The sequence below is a fragment of the Cervus elaphus genome, chromosome 14, assembly GCF_910594005.1.
Source record: "Cervus elaphus chromosome 14, mCerEla1.1, whole genome shotgun sequence".
Taxonomy (NCBI): domain Eukaryota; kingdom Metazoa; phylum Chordata; class Mammalia; order Artiodactyla; family Cervidae; genus Cervus; species Cervus elaphus.
Genome location: NC_057828.1, coordinates 39692198 through 39707377, shown reverse-complemented (window position 1 = coordinate 39707377; position 15180 = coordinate 39692198). Strand labels below are relative to the sequence as shown.

The 15180-nt window shown below is 49.6% G+C and overlaps 1 protein-coding gene across 2 annotated transcripts in view; it reads right to left on the bottom strand.

The window, feature by feature from the left end:
• Window positions 1-11646, bottom strand: part of PRRX1 (paired related homeobox 1) — a 76808-nt gene extending 65162 nt beyond the window's left edge. Inside the window, exon 1 of one of the 2 annotated variants that reach the window (XM_043923991.1) lies at window positions 10350-11646. In XM_043923991.1, coding sequence (XP_043779926.1) covers window positions 10350-10590 — 241 coding nt within the window. In that variant the 5' untranslated portion in view covers window positions 10591-11646. The remainder of the gene's footprint in view (window positions 1-10349) is intronic. The other variant, XM_043923992.1, reaches the window with a different exon arrangement.
• Between the last annotated feature and the right edge of the window lie 3534 nt (window positions 11647-15180).

Below are 15180 nucleotides of genomic sequence, written 5' to 3'. Positions count from 1 at the left end.
CTAAAACTTTTTAATGTAAGATAATACATTTTCTAAAATGAGCCTGTATTGCACTCGGGTATTACTCATATTTTAAAAATTACTTGCACTAAAGATTTCATAAACAGAAGAACCACTCAATGCTTCCAATTGAGTGGAAGCAATTATCTATTGCACCCCCCAATTATCTATTTGATTTATTTGCATACTGCAACTGTGGAATAAATCTTTTCCCCTCCTAAAAAAAAAGTCTGTAATCTTAAGAAACTTCTCAAAGTAAATTAACAATTATAAAATATTTAGAAAAGAATTAAGCTTTATTTGTACAGGAACTGATTATTTCTACAGTAAGCACTGAAAAAAGGGATTTGCTTGGTCTGAAAGAGGCAGTCAAAGGTGTTGCAAGTAGATCATGGGAGCAGAACCCTGAAAGGTAGCATTGGTGGGTTTGGACAAAAGAGGCACAGAGCCGGGACATTTCAGACCAGAAGTCAAAGAATCAGAAAAGAGACTAGAGCACATGTACTAGTCTAACTAGCATACTAGGGAAAAGTAGAGGAATGGTTCAAATCTGCATGTGTGTGTGTGAATGAGCAGATTGCTGGGGCAGAGAAAAAAATATAAATTGTAAAGAGTGATTTTTAAAAAAGAACAGGACAAAAATTTGGTCTTGAGTTAGAAAAGAACGAAAAGCAACAGTGAATTCTAAAGAAGTGGAGAGCCATGATTTTTTAAAATATATATATGTTTGTAAAAAATGCACTAACATTCACTCATTCATTCAGCCAATATTCTTTGACAATCTATTATATCCACTCTCTGTCATCATCTACATGGAGGAGGACAAGCATGGATGCAGGGAGACCCAATAAGTTAGGAAGCTGGCTTAGAAAGCAAGTGAGATATCTTAGAGATTTTTAAAGGAGATGAATTCAAATGACTTGAGAAGAGAAATTTGTCAGCATTTACAGTAGGATTGAACAGAGGCTTGAAGGAAGGAGTTAGGATGAGTCCGAAGTTTCTGAGTATCGCAACCACATGTTTTGATACAGGAAAATAGAAAAAGCTATGAGAGGATAAGATTGGGAAAAGGAGCTCACTGGTGCCATGTTTTGGCTGCTTTGAGGTTGAAGCATTTTGTGCTATTCAAATGGAAATGTCTAGGTAGCTACATACACAGATCTGCAGCTCCAAAGGGGGGCTTGAAGATATAGCCTGGGAGTCATTTGTATATAGATGGTTACTAAAATGGTGAGCCTAGAGGAGATCTCTGGAAAAGGAAATGGCAACCCACTCCAGTATTCTTGTCTGGAAAATGCCATGAACAGAGGAGCCTATCGGGCTACAGTCCATGGGGTTGCAGAGAGTCAGACACGACTGAGCAACTAAGCATGCAACACAGAGGAGATCTCTAAAGCCTTTAAAGGGTTTAGAGTGGGAAGAAGAGGGGAGGGGCCCTAGTACTTACACTAGGTTGGGAAGGGGATCCTCTAAACTTGGGGAGCTCATTCTATCACTTAATAAACATTTACTGAGCACAGGCGAGAGTTTGTCACCTGTCCCAGTGGTATATGACTGCTATAATCCAGTATTTAGGGAAGCAGCACAGGTAGAAAATTGAAAGAAAAGTCACGATGTACATAATTATTTAGTGTCACTTCCCAGTCTGGATTAATGGTGATGTGCGCCAGTGCCCAGTTATAAAGATTTAGATTCAATGCCTATTTCCATTGGAATGCTCAACTTCACATATTTATGAGCCACTTGTAAAAGAAACAGACTAGTAACCAGTTCCCCAAACCTCAATCCCAGTGAAGTCTCTAACTAGGCCATTATAAAATGAATTGTTAGAGAGATAAATACGAGAAAATGCCTGGTACATTATTGATCAAAAGTCCTCACCTTTTCTAAGGATTCTAGATTTAAGAGGCTTCTGGATCCCTGGGTTGGAAAGACCCCCTGGAGAAGGGCATGGCAACCCACTCTTGCCTGGAGAATTCCATGGACAGAGAAGCCTGGTGGGCTACAACCCATGGAGTCACAAAGAGTCGGACACGACTGAAGTGACTTAGCATGTGGCCTCTAGGCACCAATTTTCTCTGCAGCACACAGGTTGTGCATAGCCAGTTGGGGTACAGGGAATGAATTCAAAGAAAAGGATGGTGGATAAGCTCAGGAGGGCAGGACACTCACCAGGCCCAAGCCAAGTCTACTAAACCCTTTAAAGACCAGCATGACTTTGCGTGGATAAGTACAATGGAAACGAGAAAACGTGATTCTCTGTATATATCCAAAGTGTTGGCTAGGCCCTTCACTTTGCCCACAGTCAAGCTGATTGAACTTAGCATGTTCTGGCTCAAATTTTTATTGAGTTGGGCCCCTTGGCCTTTAAGTTGTATATCTCAATTGTCTTTGAAAAGATTTGGCCTCCCCACATGTATTCAGAACACTGGAAGAGCACCCATCTGTTTTTATGCTTATTTGTAACTATACCACCTTCCAGCCCTATGCGGTCCTTTAAAACATAATGACATGGCTGATGGTGAGAAACTAAGTGAATGAGGTGAATGTTCTTACTCTCAGACAAACGTTTGTGGGAAAGCAATTTCCCTTCCAGTTCTGGCCTCATGCTTCTGTTTCTAGTGAATACCCAAGCTCAAGATTATCTTGGAAAGTATGTATTAACCACTATGGATGCTAAGAAGACAAAATATTCATTCTGCCACTTTGTTTTTCCCAGCATTGACTTGTCCTATTGACCCTCCAAGGTCAATGAGTGAGAAATAAACCAAGGAAGAAGTAGAAGAATCCCAAGACTTGCTAAAAGTGTATCCTCATCTTTCCTGTAAGTCTCTTGAAACTCTTGCCCCCGAAGGAAGGATCAGTGGAGGCCAGGAGTCAGATTCAGGGGTTGGAAATGCCCAAGTTGCATGCACACACAAGACAGTGGAGGCAGCTACTGTTCTTCTTTGAGAGGAAAGGGAACTCTAAGGTGGCCAAAGCTCTGCCCTATCTAAGGACCCAGGTACTATGAGGGTTTCTGTGGCCATTTTGCAGTGTCTCACTGATACAGCTAGCTCCCTATCTCAAATCTGCCCCTCTTTCTTTAAATACTTGGAGTTCATCTACAGAAAAGTCTCACCCACCTCCACAGGGACAAACCTTCTCCTTCCCCATAGGGCCCAGGCATCAGTCCAATCACCCACTTACCCAGGGTCATCTAGTCCCACTCTCCTCCAGCCTCTTCCTGCTAACCCTGGACTCCTCACCATTTTCGTTGCAAAGAAGTGGAAGGCACAACGCCTACCAGCTAGCTCCGTGTTTCCGTTAAAACGCATGTGGAGCATACAGTTAAGCAGTCCCTGGAGTGCCCGCACACGACTTTTGTCTCCCATCTCTTGCTACTTGTGTAGAGGGGTCTTCCACTATGTCTCTCTCTCCTGCTGGCACCCAGGAGTTTTTCAAGGCGGGGGTTCAGTTCCAGCCCGGACCTGGCAGGAATGCGCCCCCTTTCGGCGAGAGAAAGCAAGGGAAGGAGCTTCTAGGAAGGCTCAAGAGTCCGATCTCGCTGAGAGCTGCGCCCCAGCGCCCTTGGAATTAGATGGCCAGGGGGTGAGGTGGGGTGCGGCTGGGGATTGCATCTTTGTCCCGGCCGGCAGAGATGGAGAACTTTAAAATCTAAAATACTATGGCTCTATTTATCTTCGCTGATTTACTGAATTAATTTTCCCTCACTGTTTGCTTCTTCCGCCGCATCTCCTGCAACCCACCCGGCAGAGAGTCAGAGTCTGAAGTTCTGGCCAGTGCGATCGCCATTCCCGCATGAAAGTTTCATTGCAGTGTCTTATACGCCTGTTAAGAACATTTCTAATCACTTGCAAATAACTCCATGAAAGTAGACAAAATAGGAACCAGAGAATCTGTCCCTGTCTTTTCTCATAACTCGGGTCCTGGGGATTCAAATTAATACACATTTTTTCAAACATATTTCTCCTTTGGAGCTGAGTCTGGGGGAAACCAGTAAGGACAAAAAGGAGGTCCAAAGTTCTTAAGAATTAGAGCTCCCTCATTACGGTGGTGCAGCAAAGCGACTGGGCCATCTAGTTTCCCTAGGACCCAAAGACAGCATTCTGGTCCCAACTCAGACCTACATAAATTTCTGCATTTGAGAGCTTCAGGGAACAGCGGAATCCTTGATTCTGCTTGTCCTCAGACTCGTCTGAGAAGTCACTTGTGTTTGTGATTGATTTGTTCTGACATGTTTTCTTTATTTTCTTTCATAAAATTTCTCTAACCCACCACCACGTGTGCCTTTGTTCCCCTTCCCCTCCCCTAAAGTGGGCTATTGCCCCTATAATCGGCTTCCCAAATATTTTTTCATCAAGAAAAGTGGTTCCAGGACAAGTGAAATGTAGTAATTTTTTTTTCTTTCTTTTGGTCTTAAACCTAAAATTGATAGCCCATAATTCTCTGTACGACTGCTTCCTGCAGGCTGCCTCACTAAATTAGACAAATGGCCACGCCAAGAATCTCGTAATATTCAGACCCGGTGGAGACTCCTTGCTCAAAAATTTTCGTACATGAAAATCAAACCCTCTGACCCCTAAACACCGATGACTGTCCCCCAGACATCTCAGCACTGTGTCTCCGCATTTATTGATTTTATAACAAACAGCATTCAGAGAAAAGGAAGTCGTGGTGGCCTGTTTGAGATGGTTGGTTTTTAACTGAGTGATTTTAACCTGCTCATCAAACTATTTGATTTTACAAGAATCCAAAATCTTGTGTATAAATAATAATGCTGTTGACATGTGCATCTTCTTTGAATTTTTGAAAAGTTAGGGGGTACCAAACCTATGGGACTGGCGCTCGCCCCATCTTAAATTAAAACCCCAATTAGAAAGGAAAAAAAAAACAAAAAACAAAAAACCGTCCAATCAGATTACAATCGTGCGCAATCACAGGTAGTTCTGTAAATGTTTGGACACCAAGTGGCAACTGGGAATTGGACTTTTACCGAAATTTGTCCTGTATATGTCGGGATCCCTAGCTCGGAGGAATGCTCCGAGGATCCTGTTGGTTGAATTTACAAATCGCTTGTATGGAGGATGCTGAACCTCAGTTTTTGTTCCTCGGAAGGATTTTTACCACCCCCGCCCCCACACCCCGCCCCGCAAAGCTCTTCCACCCTCTGCAAAGAAAAATATGAGCACAATGCAAGCCTTATCTCCTTTTCTACAAATCCACTCCCCCATTCCTAAAAATTGTACTTCTTATGGCTTTTACTGACCCATCTCTACTAAAGGGTAAAAAATAAATACATATTCTAAGAGTCATTGAAAGTGCGCACCGCCGGGAACCGTAGGCACACGAGGTTCGCACGCACAGGCGCGCACACATTTGCAACTTCCTTGTACCCGAGGCCCTGGCTCGGGCAAATGACTGGGGTTCTCCGGGAGCTAGAGGTCTGCTTAGACGGTTTGCCGTCCCCAAGAGAGGGAGCAGGTAAACAAGATAGGGGAGAGGAACTGTAAAAGAAACACATCTTTTAAAGGAAAAATCAAATTGGTCTAGAGATCCTCATCGTTGAATATCTATAGATGTTACTTAGAAGTGAAAAAATGTAATGTTCCCGGAGGTGGCTACTGGCCAGAGCAACGTTCAAAATTCGTATCTGAGGGGATCTGAGCCGGTGAAGTAGGAACATAATTTTGGCTCTGAAATTGCTGAGGTTTTTTTCGCAAGGGGCGGGAGGGAGGGTGACTCTTGTTGATTTGGAGATGATTTATTTACACGTGCCGTAAAATCTAAAATGACGCCCCTGGGAAGACGAAGGAACTGCAGGGACCCGGGTGACCTGTTGCTGCCCACCGAACGCCCCTGGTTCTGAACTGAGCTTGCCGGGAGAAGGTTAAGGTCGCCAAACAAAAAAGCAGGGTTGCGTGACGCCCAAGGTGAGAGAAAGGCGCTCCGGAGTCTCGCCAGTGCCTCCTCGGTGAAATGTACGATAGAGCCAGTGACTCACTGACTTCTAAAATTGGGGGATCTGGAGCCTCGGGGAGTTGGCAGCCGGGGCCTCGGATTTTAGAGGCCCACCTCCCCGACGCTTCAAACTCCAGGCGCCCTTCGCTCCAAAGCGGGAGGAAGTCACTAGACTGTCAGTTTCTTCGAAATATTGAGGCCATTCAGCCCTTCGCCCCTGCATGTAAGATAAACAAGATTCACCACATCTTTTCTGGACTTGACATTCGACCCTGGGGACTTTGCGACCTCCCTTGATCCTGGATTTCACTGCCTCCTCTAAAGAGAAAAAAATGTTTCTAGGCTACGCTTAAAACGGTGTATTTCGTTGACTCCCCCTTGAATCGAGATCATTGAGGCCCAAATTCAGAGTGGCGGCACCGGCTCCAGGTCCCCGGGGTGTTGCCGCAGATTTCTGGTGCCATAGGTGTTGCATATACAGACTCCAGAGGGGACCGATGTTCCGAAGTGAATTCCAACAGCGAAGCGCCCGGTGCTCTCCAGGGCGTTTCCCTGGCCTTGAAGAGCCGGCAGAGACGGGCCCCCGGGAGTGCGGCAGGCGGGTTGGGCGGGTGATTCCTTCGCGCCGCGTTTACACCTCTCCCTTTGTGACAAATCGATTTCCCCGCGCCGCTGTTCTGTATTTGCCTCGCACAGCGGCCCCGGGGCCCAGCTGCTCCCGGGGCACACTTAGCACCGCCTTGTGAATGCGTGCGTGTGCGCGCGCGTGTCTAATTGACTTTCCGTCTACCTTTTTATGACTACATGTGTTTCCAACAAAAGGTCTTATTAGGACAATCTGGTTTCACTAATTTAGAGGTTGGGAACGTGGAAGGCAGGAGCTTTTTTAAGAGTTTGCAGAAGTTCAGATTAAGAAATGACAGCGGGATGCACCGTCCTCCTAGGGGTAGGTCTGCCTATTTTTATGCCCTGTTCCTCTTTCCTTTCCCTGACCTCTCCTGTTGTACCACCGACCCACCCTTCACAGGCCACACTCCCCCATTAGCCACTGGATTTCTAACGGTGTTAAAGAACTGTTTCTTTAATCACTGAAAGTGTTTGAACCCTTAAGTTTGAGAAATTTACTAGGTTGGGAATATCAGTAAAAGGAGAAAGAAATCCGTCAACAGAGAGGAAAGTGGAATGAATAAAAAGGGGGGAAGCAGACTAGTGGTGTGGCCTGCAGGAGGTCAGTGGGAAACCTTCACTTTGGACAGTGCTTGGCTCCTCTTTGCTAAGATGGGTCCAGTTTGTAATTGGAAAATCTGCAAAATTAATAATCTAACATTGCAAGTGTAAATAGAGTCTGTTTTACTTATTTGAGTTGAATAGAAACTTTAGGAAGGATGTGTTTCTACATAGCTCTGAGAAGAAAAGATGTTCCCCATCTCTCCAAAGGAGATTATGGTTTCTCACTTGAGTAGACACCCAGCACGCTGCAAAAACAGCCTGACTCTTGGTGCCATCCTCTGTCCTTGCAGCTGGTAGCCTAGCTCTTGCCCTCTGCCTGGAGACTCTTCTCTTCTCTGATTCACAGTCTGAGCCTCACTGTCCATGGCAAACTGAAGGCCCAGTAGCGCTCCAGTCCTGACTTCTGGGTAGCTGTGACAGCTTCCTTGGCATCTCCTGGTTGGGGCCCAAAACTAAGGACAAAGGTCCTCCTGAACACTTGGTACCACTCAACTTACCAGACCCTCTTATTCTCACCCCAGAGATGGGGAAGGAGGTTGAGGAAACACAGCTTCTAAAAGCAACTACCCATTTGTTAGAAGGATGGGCCCTGGTCATCTCCAGAAAGCAAGGCCTGTCGTGTGTGTGTGTGTGTGTGTGTGTGTGTGTGTGTGTAGGGATGGGGGTTGGGTGTGTGTGTGTTATTTTGGCTACTTCCTCAGCCCCAGGTGTCCATATCCCCATCACCTCGAACTGCATTCTGTGGCCTCCTGCTGGAACTGTTTGTCTACACTCTTCTTCAAGCATGCTTTACCCCAGAATCTCAGTTTCCTTTTCAGGGTCGCTCCTTACTCCTAGAAACTCTGTGATGTACTCAAGTATCAAGCGGGCAGGTTCCCACAGGTCTCATCCCTTCCCCTCAGGACAGACCGTCCCCAGCTCCTCCTGCTGCCCTTTGCCTGTCCCCTAGCGAACTAGCGCCCCATAGTCGCCACGTGCTCAGCGCAGCCTCAGGCCTGGGTCTAGAAGAAGCCATCCCTGAGTCCTCCCCACGCCAGCCTGCAGCCTCACCTCAGGTTAGGGGTGCTTCCCAGCTGGTCTCCTCAACCCAGCCTTGCTGGGTACCCACTAGGAGGCCACTGTGAACCCAAAGTCCCCTCTCTTTGCACCCACATAAAGTCAAAAGACAGGAACGACCGTCATCCCTCCAGCTCTGGCCTGTGTGGACCCTGGGCTTGCTCTGGCCACCTACCCTGGGCCTGCTTTACACAGCCCTCTGCTTGCTCTTGGGGCAAAGCAACCCTGGCTGGTCTCCCTCAATGTACCCTGATTTTCTATGCTGCAGTTTCTTCATGACCTTGATTTCTGTTGTGGCTCCAGCCTTCTCTGAATAATGGTAAATGCTGTGTGATTAATAATTAGCCGTGGAGCTGAGTGATAGGCACATGAAAATTCAGAATACTATTCTCCCTACTCTTTGCTTCCCTGATAGCTCAGTTGGTAAAATATTCCCTAGTAAACTGTTTAAATATTATTTCACAGTGCATTTTCTTGAACTACAAGTGCCTACACCATCTGTTAACTCACTCCCTGCCTGTGCCGCCAGCAAACAGCTCCCCAGAAGGCGCCAATAACCTCAACAAGGACACCTCTGCACCTAGCTGTTATCCAGGACTTGGGGACACTGGGTCTTCATTCCTCAGTTTTTCCCTAGTGTCTGGCCAGGTCGGATCCCCCATCACCCTCTGCCCATGCCCATAGTAGGGTGGATGGGCCCTAGTTTGCTTCTGGCTAAAATACTTTGAGGGAAGCCCAGGCCTGGACCAGGGATGCAGGGCGACGGGCAGGCGGCCTGCGGTAGGGATGGGCTCTCCCTGCGGCCTGTTTCAGCACTGCTCTCCCACCACTTTGCACAGGACTTGCTTCCAGCTGTTTCTAAATCTCCTTTGCTTTGCTATGTTGTTTTCCAAGAGTCTGACCTTGGCACTGTTATTTGAAAATCATAGATTGCCAGTGGGTTCCCTGGTTCCACAGCCTCTGAGTTCCAAGAGGAAAGAGCAGTCAGCAGATAATGGCATGGAAAGGGATTAGCCTCATTCAAAAACTTCCAGCCAAGTTCTGACTCTTGCAACCTTGAGGAGGAAATATCCAACCCCATTTCACCTGGGATCAGCCAGTTGACAGGTCGGTTATAGACTCCTCCAGGACGTATGGATATACCTGAAGTCACGTTTTATAAAGCATAGCTAGTAACAAGACGAGGGTTCCTTGGAGACGCGATAGCAGTCAAGGAGAGTGCCAAAAGGAGACTCTACATGGACTTTTCTGGAAATCTTAGGGCTATTAGGGAGAGTTCTTCCAATGTAACACCGGGCTTGGCGTTGGAGCCCGGGCCTCCGCCGCGCATCTCTCCTATGTGGGACCATGCGGGGCAGCGGCTCGGGTTTCACCCCTGAAGGACCCTCCCTTTGCTTCGTCTGAATTTTCCCGTGTCATTCAGGCCTTTCATTCTACCGGGGGTCTTAAACCCTTAGGCAGGTGTCGGCTACATTCCTGGACAGAGAGCGGATCCGGCGTTGGAGCCGGGCGCTCCAGGGCCGCCCCTCTGGCACCTCCGGCCTTCGGAGCCCGCGCGCGCTGCGCCGCCGAAGCAGCGCGGGTCTAGCTTGCTTTACGCGGTGCCCTCCGCCTCTCCGGTCCCTTCCGCCCTCCGACCCGATTTCGCCACCCAGGAGAAGCCCTCCGGACCCGACTCAGCATCCTTAACCTGATGTCTTCTCAAACAGGGCGGGCTCCCCGAGTTTGCACCGATCTGGGACCCTTTTCCTGCCCAGCCCTTTCGGCCGGCAGGCGGGAAGAGCCGCCAGCCGCGCTCGTCCGGGACGGAGAGGCAGCGCAGCCGGCTTCTGCGAGAGTCGGCGGCGGGCGGTGTCCCTGACCCCAGCCGGGGCCGCGGAGCCTCCCTCAGGCGTCCGCCCGGGCTCGTTCCTCCGCGGAGCCCTCCTCTTCCCTGCGTCTGTGATCGGCCCTTCCTCTGGCCACGGCCACCAACCTCTCCTCGTTCCTGACTTTCTCCCTCCGGCCCCCGGCGAGCTCCAGCCGCCCAGCCCGGACGCCCCCGCCCCCGATCCGGGATACACACACACACCCAGCCCGCGGGCACGCGCCCCCTCACTCACTGTCCTGTTGCGGGGTGTCGCTGCCGCTGGTGAGTCCCGGCGACTCCAGTAGGCTCCGGCCCGCCTCGCCCACGCTCTCGTCCGCCTGCGCCGCCACCATGTCCCCCGCTTCCTCCAGGTCTAGCAGGTGACTGACGGAGAAGTTCTTTTTCGCCTGCAGGGTGTCGAGGTTGCCCGGGCTGTCCAAGCGGCCGCCCAGCGCCGGTTGCCGCTCCAGAACGTGCCCGTAGCTGGAGGTCATGGTCTTCCCCTCCGATCCCACCCACCCCCCTTTCCCGCTCGAATCAACACCAAACGCTGTGGGCGCGAGGGGGGAGAGGAGCCGAGTGGGGCAGAGAGAGGGGGGGAGTGGAGAGAGAGAGGGAGAGAGAGAGAGAGAGAAGGAGGGGAAGAACAACAACAAAAAAAAAGTGGAAAGAGGGCGGGGGACCCCCTTCTGTAAGAGCAGAGAGTTCTGCACCAGCAGCTTTCGAAAGCCTCGGTTGCTTTCCTGAGGCCAAGTCCGGCGCGGTCCAAAGAGATAATCCACACCAAAAAAATAAAATGAAAAGTCACCCTATGTTCAAGTCAGGAGAGAGAGAGAAAAAAAAAATCCCTTCCAGCTCTCCAAAAGCGTCCACACGCACGCACTAAAAATAATAATAAGGGGGAGAGAGGAAAGGAGAGGCCAGCAGGGCGGGGGAGTTAGGCAAACAGAAGAAGAGAGAAGAAGGGGTGGGAGAGAAGAATCAAAGTGGGTTTTTTTTTTTTTTTTTTTTTTTAGGTTAAAAAAGTTATTCCCAGGCAAGAGTTCAAGCACCAACAGAAGAAGGCTTGTTCCAGCTTTAAAACATCTTCAAGAAAACGTGTTCCCCCTCTCTGCACTCCTGTGGATTCTCAGGAGTGACTAAAGTTTCAGGAGGAGAGGGTGATGTCTTGCAGATGTATTGGAGAGCAGGAGTCTCACTTTACTTTTCGTAAGGAGGGGGAAAAAAAAGCGGGGGGCTCCAAGAGTCCGAAGGAGGGTGGTGGTGGTGGGTTTCCCCCGTTCCCTTCGCTCTCTCCCCCTCTTCTCGCTGAGCTCCCTTTTCCTTCTCAGTTGGATCAAGAAGCTCTCTGGCACTTCAAAAGGCACAAACTGGCATGCAGAGGAGGCTTTGTAGGGAATACAAGAAAATTGGAGACCCCTGGGAGGGCAGATCTCGACTTAATAGGAGCCTGTAATTACGTGGCAAAGCCTTTGTGCGGTGCCTGACGGTTTACAGACCCCCTTTCTCCATCACAATCTCCTTCTTCCTCCTTTCCCTCGGACCAGAAAACAGTCTGATTAAGAAAACCCCCTTTGCCAACTTCTGAGCAAGAGAGAAAGAGAGAGGGAGGGAGCGAGAGAGGGAGAGAGGGAGGAGGGGGAGAAGAGGGAGGGAAAAGAAAGGAAGAGAGCCCCTTTGGATTTTTAAAGTAAAGGTCTAATTATCATTCCCCTGCAATAGTATCACGGGGAGAAAAGACAAACTGAAACCCACAGTCACTTCAAACGGGCTGATTATTTTGCTTCGGCATTAACTCCTCCAGATTTAAGATCCTGTTGGAAAATCTCATTTGCATGTTTTGATAACAGCTGCGGGGAAATTTGTTGGAAAAAATCCACAACTGTCTCAATCAAATTTTCTTCTCTCTCTGCCTTTTTTTTTTTAAAAATAACATTTCCTGCTGTTCTAACAATTTGGGGGTGGTGGGGGTGGAAGGAGCGCCTAAGAGCAAGGGAGAGGGCAAGGAGATCAAGGCTACATTCGGTTCTGCAGAGACAGTCTATTAAATAATGTGATAAAATGACAAGAGCGATCATAATGGAAGGCTCTTCCACGCTTCTTCCGTGGACTAGAGGCAGGTTGGGGCAGATCTAGAAGGCGCTGAATCGATTCGAGTCTCTCCGCGCGGCTAGGAATCCCAGGGCCAGGCAGTAGGAAATTTACATATTTATTTAACCGGAAGAAAGGACTCTAGGAGTTTGTCATAATTGCTCCCCTTCTCCCAACCCTGGCCAATTTCGTAACCTCTTTGGTGCGGCCAAGGTCGCTTCCCCAGGCTACGACGCTAAGCCGAGAGGGTCGCGCTGCCCAGATGCGGAGGAAGTTGGGCACTCCTAGAGCCAGCTGCGGGCGGAGGCTCGGGGTCCAGGCCGGCTGGCGCGGGGTGGGGGCAGGGGAGGAAGGACTGAGAGGGGTGGACGAACCCGCATCTAAATCTACGGATAAGGTTTTGTCGTCCGACTGCTGAGCCCTAACTTGACAGAGGACAGAGAGGTGCTGAGCGATTTTTTCATGACCTGTTGGAATTTAGTAACAGCTTTAATAGTCTCATTAGAAATGAGTTACTATATGACGAGTAAGTAAAATATTAAGTGCTTATTTGTGGCGTTTTATGTTCTTTAAACACACACACACACACATATTCCCCCACTCGCTTGATAACTAAACTTTTTCTGCTATAGCCCAGAGGCTGGACTGGAGAGAAAGAAGGGTCCGGGTGTGTGTAAATGGTTTCTGGGCTCCAAACGGCCATAGTTAGCCCAGAACTTCCAGCCCTGATCTAGGAAAAGAACATTTGATGCCATCAAAGGGCTGCAGATTGAAACCAGATGTGCTCGCCTCGGTTCTTTCCATGCATTTAATTAAGGAGCCGGGATGGAGAAGACTTTTTCATCATTAGTCCACCCACTCCCCCCCCCTCTTTCCATCCCTTGGCCCCCCTACCCCCTCCGCCCTCTCCCCCGCACCCGCCAGCTCGCACCCCCGATCGGGAGCCCCAGAGCCCCGCCAGCGTCGCGCATTGCGCCGAGCCCGTCGCTCCGTCTCCCCAGTGGTCGCGGCTCCAAGTCTAAACATCTGTCCGCGTCTGGACCGGGGCGAGCTGCGCGGCAGGGCTAGCGGGAGTCTGGTGGGAGACGGACGAGCTCCCGGGTGGGCCCGCAGGAGTGGGAGCGTTGGAGGCGGGTGCCTTGCGCGAAGATTTCCAAAACCGCTGCTTGCGCGCGCCGAAGCCGAGCGCCACGTGTGTCCGCGCCACCGGCTGGAACGGACGCGACTTAATCTCATAGAGAGCTTTTCACTCAGTGTCCGGCTGCACGCGCTTGGGTGAAAGGGCCGAGGGGCTGTTTCTCCCTTCTTTCCACGCACTGCGAGGAGCCGCTGGGTTTGTCCCTGCAGCCGAGTCAGCCTCCTCGAATCTTCCCAGAATTGGAGCAGGCCCTAGCCTTTCCCTCCTCCCCCGTCCTCATTACACAGTTCTATTTTACTATTTCTTCTCGTCCTTGATAGCGACCGAACTGAGCTTTGTGACAAAGGTCTGGATAAGGAACCAGAGGCTTCTGACACCCCACAGGACTTGCCACTTCCCCCGAAGACCCATTGATCTCCGTCATTTGAGAGGAGATTGAGCTTCGGAGAAAGTTGCCTTGTCCAGGGTGTACCGTCTGCCTGCTTGGTGACCGAGAGGTAGCGACCGACTGGGAAGAGATGAACAGTTGGAAACGTAACTGAATGTCTCCAGTACTGTTCCGCCGTGTTTTCCAGAGAAACCAGGTGCTCTCTAATATCATCCACTTGGGATAATATCAACTGATCTTGCCAAATGCCACGATGCTAACAATTTCAACGAAACACCAGACACATTTGCTTAACATTTGTCGGTCAAATATGTAATTTATACATATGTATATGTACATTTCAATGTGCAATATTTCCCCAAAATGTCTTCTGTACCGAAAGCCCAAATACCAGCAGACTGTGCCGGGATGGTCCGGCTGCCTCATCGGGGCTGTCTGCTCTGCGCTTAAGTCCTGAGGCCTGGGAGGCCCGGTCCAGGAAATGGGTTGGCATTTGAGGGCTACTTGAGGGGAAGAAGGTAGGTAGAGTGTCCTTGAAGCCCAGAAGAAGTTGGAACTAAGGGGAAGACTCCCTGGGCGTCCAAGGGAAGGGAGATGCCAGGTTGGGACCGGGTTTGAAGGCAGGTGGCACCCCACCCCCACCTCTTGCAGTCAGGCATGCTTTTTTGAAATCCTGTGGGAAAGGTCCCGGGGACTCCTCACTGCTCCAGAAGGCAGCTCCTTCCAGGGTATCCATAGGCCTCAACAGCAGAGACCAAGTCCCAGAGTTCTCACCGCAGGGATCTAGGGCAGCAGGGTGAGTTGGCAGGACCCTCTAGGAAGGTCCCCAAGAAAGCAAATCCTCCTGGCACAGATCCTGCAGAACTGGTCTTTGTTTGTTTAGGTCTTTGTAGGGTTTTTTGCTTTTTTTTTTTTTTTTTTCCTATTAACAATTACTAGTGGGTTGGATCCACACCCTTATTATGTTTACACAAAACATTTGTAATGTACTGAGATTCTGGATTGTCATGAAAAGCCATTGGGATAACTCTACAGGGAAATTTGTGAGCAAGGAGCTCATTCACCCGGTAAATGGGTAAATGGTGAAAGGTGTCCATTCCTGCTGCCAGCTGGCCAGGCGGGAGACGGCTGACCTGGAACCCTCAGAGGCAGCCCTGGAGTCAGTGGGGATGCAATACCTCGAACACACAGAGGCAGGCAAGGGGGCTCCTTTTCAGAGCACCAAGGGTCTCTGCACCTGGCCTCTCCTTTCCTCTAGGCGCCAGGTCCTGCTCATCAGGGGGGTAGAGGGAGGGGAAAATTGATGGATCAAAGTTCTCTGGGCTCGGGTTGCAGGAACCAGGAGGGCCAAGCACCTCTAGAATGCGAGAACAGCCATCTGGCAGAAAGATGTCAGAAGAGAAGCTGTGGCTCTGAGCACATGCTCATCTCCCAAGTAGGCGGCAGGCTTTGCCTGGGAACTTAGAA